Here is a 10,663-nt window from a genome sequence, read left to right as displayed (position 1 = left end):
GCTATGATCTTTTGGTTTTCCTTTTCAATCTGGTCATTTCTGGTGTTCAATTTGCTTATCAGTTCATTTGATTTCTGAGCCTCACTTTCCAATTGCAAAATTCTGCCTTTTAAACTGTTACTTTCTTGCCTGATTTCCTTTTGAGCTATTTCCTATTTCTCTAACCAAATCTTTTCCAACTTTCTCGTCATCTCAGTTTTGAACTCTTCAAGAACTTGTGACCAGTTTTCCTTATTTTGGAAGCGTTTGGATGCTTGTTTGTTCTCTTCCTCTGTTTTCTCGGTTGCCTGATTTTCTCTGTGTAAAAGTTGTCGAGTGTTAAAGATTTCTTTTTCTTGTTGTTAATCTTTCTCTTCTGAACTTCCTGATTCTGGGTTGCCATTGTTAGCCCAGCAGCTTCTCAGCTTTATTCTCGCGCTCACGGTCTGTCTGTGGTCTTTTGGGTCCTGAAGTCTGAGGTCTGGTTTTTCTCAAAGTCATGCCCCCTGGTGGACCCCCTTGCTTGATCCTCTGCTGGAGGTTCCTTTTCAAGTCTCAGGGCACTGCTTCCACAGTTGTATACCCGTCTGCACTTGTTCCCCACTCAGGGTTTCAGAGCCTTCACTCCCACCTGTGTCCGCCTCCACCTGCGCCTCCACCCGCGCCTGTGCTCTGTGTCCCAGCTCAAAGTCCGTGCGCTTTCTTTAGCTTTTTGGGGTCCTAAGTCTTGCTGCTCACAGGAACACTCCATGGAGCTGCCAATGGCTCAATGGGTGCCCCAAACTCGCTCTATTTCTTTTTAGCTGGCATTGGTGTTATAGGTGGTGTGTGTGGAGGGGTTGGGGGGGTGGTTACTCAGCCCGCAATTTAGTGAGAGCTATTTCACCCCTTTATAGCATGGAAATGTCCTGATTCCACGTACCTTCCATGCTGTACCCTGTTGTGTGGTCCCTCCATTCGTCTGGACTTGTTTTTATGTCCCCTTGAGGAGTCTTGTGTGTTTTGGTCAGGAGAGGTTAAGAACTGCTTTTTACTCTGCCTCCATCTTAACCCGGAAGCTCTCAAATAGATAGTTTTTGAGGCCACATTTTATTTTTTTTCTTGTTTACACCTGGTCTATTCTTTGATTTAATTGATTAACTTAATGCAGAGTCCAAGTAAGCTTCACTTATACATAAATGAGGAAATTGAGTCCAGAAAAAAAGAAGACTTTCTTTTTACCCTCAAAGGACACACAGTGGCACTCAAGCCTAGAGTTTAGGCCTTTTGGCTCTCATTCAGTACTCTATATAGTATGTTATTTTATAGTGATGGGCAAAGTATTCCTCGCAGGCCAGATCCAGGCCCAAGTTTGCCCATCACTGCCTTAAGCAATTCCCTAATCACTATATCTGGATGTTAGGGAATTGCTTAAGGCAGTGATGGGCAAACTTGGGCCTGGATCTGGCCCACGAGGAATAGTTTGCCCATCATTGTGCTATTGGGTTAGCAAAAATCTTTCCTGGGCCAGGAAAAGATGGATAGTTAGATATTGATGTTGATGACACGGATATTGTTGATGATGTTGTTAATGATGATGTTGATTGAATTTGGAGTTGGGGGTTTTCCTTCCATTTAAACCTTTCTGACTCTTCCCACTGTAATGATTAAAATTTTCTTGGAGATTGTCTCTAGCCTCTTTCACCCTCTCATTGTATTGGCCTTCTCCCTACCTCCCCCCATGCACATCTTTATGCAATATATATTTATCCCATTTTATGTCTATTTCAATTTCTCTTAGTATTATCCTCTTTTTTACCCCTAGTTTTCTATATATTTTTTACATATAATTCTAAACAGTTTGTAACTGTATCCCCTAAGTATACTTCTTCTAGCTACCCTGATAATAATTTTTAAGAATTACCAATATCTTCTTTTCTTATAGGAATACAAATCATTTGAATTCATTGGGTCCCTTAAAAAATCTTTTTCCCCCTTTCTTAATTACCTTTTGGTGATTCTCTTGAGTTCTGTGTTTGGTCATCAAATTTTCTGTTTAAGTCAGGTCTTTTCTTTGGGAATGCTTGGAAGTCTTCTATTTTATTAAATGACCATACTTTCCCCTGCAAGAATATAGTCAATTTTTCTGGGTAGTTGATTCTTGGTTGTAGACCCAGTTCCCTTGCTTTCTGGAATATCATATGCCATGCCTTCCATTCCTTCAGTGTAGATGGAGCCAGGACCTGTGCTATCATAACTGTGGTTCCATGATATCTAAATGGTTTCTTCTTAGCAGCTTGTAGTATCTTTTCCTTGCTCTGGTAGTTCTTGAATTTGGCTATAACATTCCTGGAGGTTGTCAATTGGGTATTAAATGCATGAGGTGATCTATGGATTCTTTCAATCTCTATTTTTTTCTCTTGTTTGAGAATGTTGGGGCAGTTTTCTTGGATAATTTCCTGTAGAATGGTGTCCAGGCTTTTACTTTTGTCATGATTTTCCGGTAGTCCAATAATTCTTAAATTGTCTCTTCTAGATCTATTTTCCAGGTCTCTAGTTTTATCAGTGAGGTGTTTCATTCTTTGGATTTTGTTTTTTAGACTCTTGCTGCCTTGTGAACTAATTTACTTTTAGTCGTTGGATTCTAATTTTTAAAGACTGAATTTTGTCCCTGACTTTTTGGTCATCCTTTTGCTTCTGGTCTGTTTTCCTTTGTAGGTCATCTTTCTTTTTCTTTGCCTCATTTTCAAACTGGTCAATTCTGGCTTTGCAGACACTATTTTATTGTTTAGTTCATGTGCCTCTGTTTCTAGATGACTTATTTTGGTTTTTAAGTTTTTTCACAATTGTCTTCATCCTCCCTTAATTGTTTTTTTGAATTGTGTTTTGAATTCTTCCAAAGCCTGAGTCCAGTTCACTGGAGTTTCTGCATTTTTGCTTGTTATTCCTTGGTCCTCCTCTGTTCCATTTGCTTTTTGTTCATTGCCTAGATAGAAGTTGTCAATTGAATTTTTTTCTTTTTCTGTTGTTTACTCATATTTTTTCCTTCTTTTCCCCCTGTCATTGGCTATAATCTTGCTCCTCAGATTATTTGCTGGGTCTGTGGGTTTGGGCTATTCTGTCCTGAAGGGACTTTTTCTCTGCTCTGTTGATTGACTAAATTAGGCTGGTGGAGTTTTAATGAGCCCTAAGGTCAGATCTTCTCCAGCTGGCAGCAGAAGCTGAAGGAATAGGTGAAGGTGTGGAGCCTAGAAAACAGATTGTTTGGGGAAAAAGTCAGGGGAAGGAGAAAGCTGGGTGTCTCAGAGCCAGGGTTAGAGATGGGATGTCCTAAGTCTTAAAATGGCCCTAGACACATCCTATCTGTGTGACCCTGGGCAACCCACATTGCCTAGCTCTTAACACTCTTCTACCTTGGAACCAATACACAGTATTGATTCTAAGTAAGGTAAGGATTAAAAAAAAGAATGCAGATTGTCACCAGTAATTGACCACTCAAAAAAAGTGAACTTAGTACATAGTATTTATAAGGAATTATGCTAGGCCCTGAAAGAGATGTAAAGACTCTGTCCTTGACAAACCCAGATCCCTTTTCAAATGAAGTTATGTAATCATCCTTCTTTATCTTGTATAATTCCTTTAATAAGCATTTAGTTAATATCTATTGTTCATAAGATATTGAGTTAGATTCTAAAGACAGATTGATTGTTGATTATTAAACCAACCTATAGGCACTGGCCAAGAAGCAGAGATAATATGCTAATGGGTAGGAGGAGTGGAAGACAACACATAATGGGGAACTGGAAATGGGAGGGTACACCTTCCATGGCATGCCTTAAAGTTGGCCACAGAGTATTGTGGTGGTTGTGGTGGTATTATCTTGACCCCCAGATAAATCTAAAACTATCCTATTAACACCCGGGGAGACAGGTAGAGAGAATGGAAAGGCGGAAGAGATGGTTGTAGATGATGATGATATGGCCCCTGCTCTCAATAATCTTACAGACAAATAGGAATTATGAGTCTATTTATAGCAGTAAATGAAATGCAAAGTGTAATGTGATAATTGCCTAAGAAAGGTACAAGCAGAATACAATGACAGTTTAGTGAGGGATGAAATCCCTTCTGGCTAAAATCATCAGAGGAGGATTCTTGGATTCCATGGAGTAAGTGCTTTCTGTATGAGTTTTGAAAGATAGGGTTTCAATAATAGAAAATTGAGTGTGTTGCTGTAGGGGTAGAAAATTATATTCTAGGTAAAGAGAATATTTGAATGGAGTATTATGTGGTACAATATTTGTTCAACAACAACGTAGACTCCTTGGGTTACCATCTGTGATGGAGGGAATTAGAACTATAAGGTAAAGAAGGAAGGGTAGAGTGTGGAAAACCTTGACTGAGAGATTAAGGAACATGGACTTATATGGCAGACAGTATGGGAACCACGTATGGCACTGGAGCTTGGAGTTGATCAATCTGATATTGGGTTTTTAGAATCTTTAGTGGATAAAGGATTGATTATTGGTAAAGATCAGACAGGAGATCATTGCAATAATCCAGCCCCTCACCCCCAACAAAAATAAGAGACCCAATACAATAAGAATTTAAACTGTGGTAATATCAGGAAAGGAAAAGTGAAACATATGTGAAAGATTACAAATCATGGATTGACGGGATTTTTGAATAGCTGGTTGGAGGAAAAAAGAGAGGAGTAAACAAAAATAAAACACAAATCTATCTATCTATCTATACCTGATTACAATCATTGTTATCTTTTCATCCCATTCAATTCTTTACTGACTTTTTTCAGAAATTTCATATAGAGAGATTCTCTAAACCAATAGTATCAGACTCAAAAAGGGAAAAAAGGGTCCCCACAGTGCACATATTGGCTTAGTGTTAAAATATATTATCTATTTTAATGTATTTTTTAAGTTTGTTAAATATTTACAAATTATATTTCAGTCCAGTTTAGGATGCATACCAGGTTGTATGCAGCACATTGATCAAGGGTTTGACAGCTCTGTTCTAGAAAATTCTTAGTTAAAGAACTTAATTAAATTACTTTTTACATTCTCTTGGTTCAAATGAAGTATTCGAGGCTTCCATCTATTATTATTTTTTTTATTTTCAGTACATAACAAGATTATACCACTCATTTTTAAAATTAATCTTTTCCTGGTTAATATCACTTATGACCTTTATTATGTAATAGTTATGTGATATTACTAGCTTATTTTTAACCTGCTACTTTATTACTCATATAAGACACTTTATCTTCTGTTTCCTTGTCTAGATTGTTCTTAGTACCTGGAATGCATTGTCTTTTTACCTCTGCCACATCTTAGGATCCCTATTTTCTTATGAAATTTAGTTTAATCGTCACTCTCTATGTGAAACCTTTCCTAACTTCCTCCATACTATCCCTAGTAGGGTATTCACTTAAAAGGTACCTTGTACCTATTTCACAGATGACTATATGTTAATATATTTTGTTAATAATACATATAAACTACATTTTATAAAATATACATATATAATGGGACAGCTAGCTAGTACAATGGATAAAATACTAGGCTTAGAGTTAGAAAGAATTCTTCCTAACTTCCACTCTGGGCTCAGAAACTTATTAGCTATGTGACTCTGGGAAAATCATGTAACTCTGACTCAGTTTTCTCCCCTGTCAAATAAGCTGGAAAAGAAAATGGCAAACCTCTCCAATATCTTTATTAAGAAAATCCCTAAGAGGAACACAACTTAAGCGACTAAACAACAAAAACAACAAATGTGACAGCATGGCAGTTATTTTTTCCTTTTCTGCAAATGAGAAACCTGAGGCAGAAAAGGGACATGATTTTCCCAAGTCATATAACTATTCAGTGCTGAGACTTGAACCCAGCTCTATTGACTCCACTCCAATGATTTATTTTTCTAGTATATGGTGCTTCTTGTCATATGACCTTGAAATTTGTAGCATCATTGACTAGAAGGATGATTTTTGCCATAAATGAAAACAGGAAAATCAAGAAGAGAAATTTTAGCAGTAAGATTTCAAATCTAGTTCTCGACCTTTTGAGTTGAAAGTTCTAGTAGGACATTCCCATGGATTTTTTGACTAAGCAATTGGGAATCTAAGTTTGCTATCTGATAGAGCTGTCATGTGTGGAGATAAAGATTTGAGTAAAACCAACATCAAGGTGTTAATTGAAGTTGATGGAAGAGATTGTAAAGTGAGAAGAAAAAATGCTAAAAATAACATGAGGGAAGAGAAAGGAGAGCAAAAGCCAAAGGTAGTGCCTAAAATATGATGTGTAGAAATTAAGAGACATAGGAATATCGAGGAGAGTGCCAGTAGCCCCTTATTTCAGTCTTCAGTCTACTTTCTCTCTCTTAATACCACTAACATAGTATCCCAGGTCATGGTTTTTCTGAGGCTGCTTCTATATGTCCTTCATAAAAATTCAGTATTTAAGTAGTTGAGAGAAGCAGGTCATGTTGTTAATTTTTCACCTTTTTTTCTTTGAAAAAGAGGTAGATCTCCTGATTGTAATCACTCTTAAGTCATATAGGTGGAATTTTCTGTCTAAATATAGCGTAGCCTGGCATTGGTGGAAGTTTCTGTTTAAAGGTTTAATCTTGAGGGTAGAAACAAGCAGTCCTGAAATGATCAGCCCTCTTGGAAGGAGAGTCTTCTCCCCATGGGAAAAATGTTATCTAACCCAGGGCTTATTTGTATGCCACTGCTAGGTTGAGGGCAGAGATAGTTATGTATTTTGTGTGATGGAGCTTGACTTATATGCTGATATTATCTATTCATAAATCATTTATAGTTCTAGTATATTCTCTTTAAATGCTAGAACAAACAAGTAATACTGAGGATAACTGATGTAAACACAGTACACTTTCACTTTTCAGATAAGGTCCCTTTCATCTCTAAAGTGATGATCTCTATTATCTGCATAAATATAGAAACATTTTTAGGGTTAACAAGGTACTGTAAGCCTATCTGTAATAAGACTGATTTTCATATGGCCCTGCCTATCTGCATATGTTATTGGGCAGAATTCAAGAAGGTAAAAATAATGGAATGTAGATTTTTCTTTTTTACTTTTAAAATTTTGGTTTCTACCTTTTGTTTTTATATTATCTATATTTCCTAATACATTCCCTTCTTCCCTTAGCACAAAGAATAAAAAAGAAGGGGAAAATAATTTATCAAATCTAATGAATACATCAGCCTTACCCAAAATTATATGCAGAGTTTGCTTTGATTTTATCTAATGAATGTCTGTTGGCAAAAGCACATTGTTATTAACTTAAGAGAACTAGTAAAAATAGCCTGATATTTTACTCCTACTTTGTTGTTTTCCTTTAATTTATTGGCAATAAAGTTATTATTTTAAATTAATATATTTATGTTTGCACATATAGTTTTTCATCTATAAAAACCCATGAGTTTAACTTGTCTTTGTTGTTAAATAAAGTAAATTAGAAAGTGATGATTTCTCCCCTCCTGCCCTTCCTAGTTGTTCTGCTGTTTATTGTCTCTTCATTTCTTTTTGGAGAAGAAAAAACAGGTTGTCAGCCAACAGTGAAGTCTTATTGAAATGCCTCCAGACATTTATTTTTACAGTTTGGGTAGTCTTTTCACTTGATGAAAAGCTGGTTTGTCTAAGAATTGGGAAGTTGAAAGCTCCTTTACAAAATGAGTTTTGAATTACAAGGAGCTTTATTTTGCTTTTCTGCTAATGACTTTTTTTTTGCATTGGAAATCTTTTAAAGACACATGAGATAGTTAATACTTTGTAAATCTGTTTAAGAATCAGGTATGGTTTTTGAAAACAGAGGAATTTGCAACTTAGATTCTATTCTGAATTCAGAGATTTGACTAATTTGTGATTATTCCTTTTTAATTCATCTCCAAAAAATAGTAAGGTAAATAATATGAATAGTATAGATTGCTGTCAAATGTTATTTTTTGCAAACTCTGCTACTTACAAAACAAACATATTATTTCCTTAACAAAGGTTCCCTGTACCACTGGTCTTAATCATTTACATGTATGATTGAAGAAGTCTAGAAATAGAGAAACTAAGATGTTTGTTAATTGAACTTCTATAAAGGAGCATTCTCTGCCCGACTGAGATAGAGGTACACTATGGTCTCCAGTTGGGCAGGTCATAATGGAGCCCTCATAATGGAGCCCTCATTCAGAAAACTGGATTTCCAAGATGGGAGAATTTCCCCTCCTGCACTCTAAACAACTTTCTAAAACAAGTTGGGGTTTCTCTCTTTTCTCAGGAAGTCTTCTGGGCCTCAGTATTGATGAGAAGAGCTTCTTTCTGATGTTCCTAACATCTGTGGGGACAAAATAAAATTGACATTTCCTTGCAATCATTTCCCTAGAAATGGTTTGTATTGGACAAAGTTAAGATTGTAGTAATAATAAGAATACAAAAGAGACTTGTGGTGGTTTCATGCTTCTGGATATCTGATTCATTGAGAGGTTTTAGACTTTTTCTTGCATTTAAGGAATAAATTGTGATTTTACTGTTATAAGGAGTTTCTTTTTAGGAATACTGGCTCTTTTGACAAAGTAAAAGCACACCACATTAATTTACATTAATGTTCAATAAAAGGTCCTACATTTGAATTGTGCCTTGCCATTGACTACTCCATTTTTATAAAGTTGCGCAGTCTCTTAAAACTCTTGTCCTCAGTTTTCCCCTTTGTTAAATGAATGGGTTAAACTTGATATCCTGGAATGTTCCTTCCATCTTTAAGTTAATGATGACCACTAAGTTATCCAAGGACATAACCTTTCTACTTTAAGAAGTCCAACCAATTCCTTTTGATCCTCACAACAGCTCTTTAAAGTATGAATTATTATTTATCTTTTATATATGAGGAAATAGAGGATAAGAAAAGTTAATTTGCTCAGTGCTATACAACTTCTGACTTTGGCAGAATGCATACTCACAAAGATATACAAGCTAGATTTAAAATATAGTAGTTTTTAAAAGAACTAAATGTCATATTAACCCTTTTTTCCCTCTCCTCTCTCCAGAAAAATCATTGCCCCACTTGTAACTCGACATGGAAAACTATGGTCCAACTTCTGGGGAGCATTAAGTCCTGATGGTTATTATGCTCGATCAGAAGATTATGTAGACATTGTCCAAGGCAGCAGGGTGTAAGTTGAATCACTTAATTATTCACATTAAAAATCAGTAAAAAAAAAGAATCTGTACACAAGAGTTGTTATTAATTAGAAAATGTTTATAAAAGTTTTCATATTTTATGGATAAATGGACAACTTGTAAATTTCCAGGGTTGCATATGACCTTTTAATTCATCTTCTTACAATTGGTTTTCTGAATAATTCATGCTGAGTTTTGTTTGGGAACAAAAAAAGCAATAGATAGCATATTATTCCTTTGAATAAACATTATAAAGCTTTCAAATGCTGATGGTTGGTATGTCTGGTAATGCATGAAGAGTGCTTTATTTTTGTGAAATGCTATGTAAACAGAAGCTTACTTTCTGTGATTTAGACAAGGATCTAAGGTCCATTAGGGTTTCTGATAAAAGATAATGATAGTCATAGCTAACATGTACACATTTCTTTAAGTTTTGAAAAGCAATTTACATATATTATCCCTTCTATTCTCATTCAGTTTTCTCTAGAAGTCTATCATATTTAACTATTCCAAATTTACATATATTATCTCTTTTGATCTTCAAAACAAAGTATAGGTTGTTATTTCTCTTTTACAGATGAGGAAATTCAGGATCAGAAAAAATTAATTTGCTCAGGGTCATAAAATTCTAAGTGACTAAAACAGAATTTGAATTCAAGTCTTTCTTTACTCTAAGGGCCAAACAAGCACCATCACTCTGCCAGCTCATTTAAAATATACCCTTTATTGTATGTTACTAGAAATCTATAAAATGACTTGTTTAAACTGCTAAATTCAAAGTTTAGCAGGGATAGACACTGAAGCTGTGATTTTGATAATATAGAGAATTCCTGAAGCGAGGGAACTCCCTTTACTAATGCAGATTGGAAATATTTCTGCATTTTATATTCTTTAAGAATGACCAAGAGCAGTGAGAAGTTCACTGAGTTCCTAAGGTAGCACAGCCTAAAAGTGTTCACATGGAAAACTTGAACAAATGACTTCCAAACTCCAAGGCTAGTCATCTGTCCATTCTGCTAGACTGCCCATTAGATGTATAATGAATAATGATGTTGATGATGATGATAACAACAAATGAATTTGTATAGTAATTGTTTAATTATCTGAATTTTAGATATAAGCAACTAGATCCTTAAAATGTAAACACCAGTGACTGCACTTAATTTTAAACAGTTAAAACATTAGTTTTCTATGTGTTTTTCTACTCAGAAGAATTTATATAGTAACTTTTTCTTTTGCTTTGTTAACTTTGATTTAGAGTGAACATATCCATTCACAGATAAGAAAACAGACAGATAAAGTGAAATTAGCTGCTTGAATTCTTGCAATCATTACAGTCCTGTTTAGAGAGAAAAACATAAAATTTCCACAATTCACACCCAAGTTTTTTCACTTTGAATCCTTAAATTTTCCCAATCTGCCATGTTGCTTCCTTTTTAATGTGTATTTGCCTGCTCTCATTGGTAGAAAAGTACCTTTTAATATTAAAAATTTACACAGAAAAA

At 35.3% G+C, this 10,663-nt stretch overlaps 1 protein-coding gene across 1 annotated transcript in view; it reads left to right on the top strand.

Annotated features, from left to right (window-relative positions):
- The window catches only part of PLOD2 (procollagen-lysine,2-oxoglutarate 5-dioxygenase 2), a 111,187-nt gene that overhangs the window by 83,390 nt on the left and 17,134 nt on the right, over nt 1-10,663 (top strand). Inside the window, exon 12 of the mRNA XM_044667613.1 lies at nt 9,026-9,151. Coding sequence (XP_044523548.1) covers nt 9,026-9,151 — 126 coding nt within the window. The remainder of the gene's footprint in view (nt 1-9,025; nt 9,152-10,663) is intronic.

Source organism: Gracilinanus agilis, chromosome 3, assembly GCF_016433145.1.
Source record: "Gracilinanus agilis isolate LMUSP501 chromosome 3, AgileGrace, whole genome shotgun sequence".
NCBI lineage: Eukaryota > Metazoa > Chordata > Mammalia > Didelphimorphia > Didelphidae > Gracilinanus > Gracilinanus agilis.
This window is presented reverse-complemented; position numbering and strand designations above follow the sequence as displayed.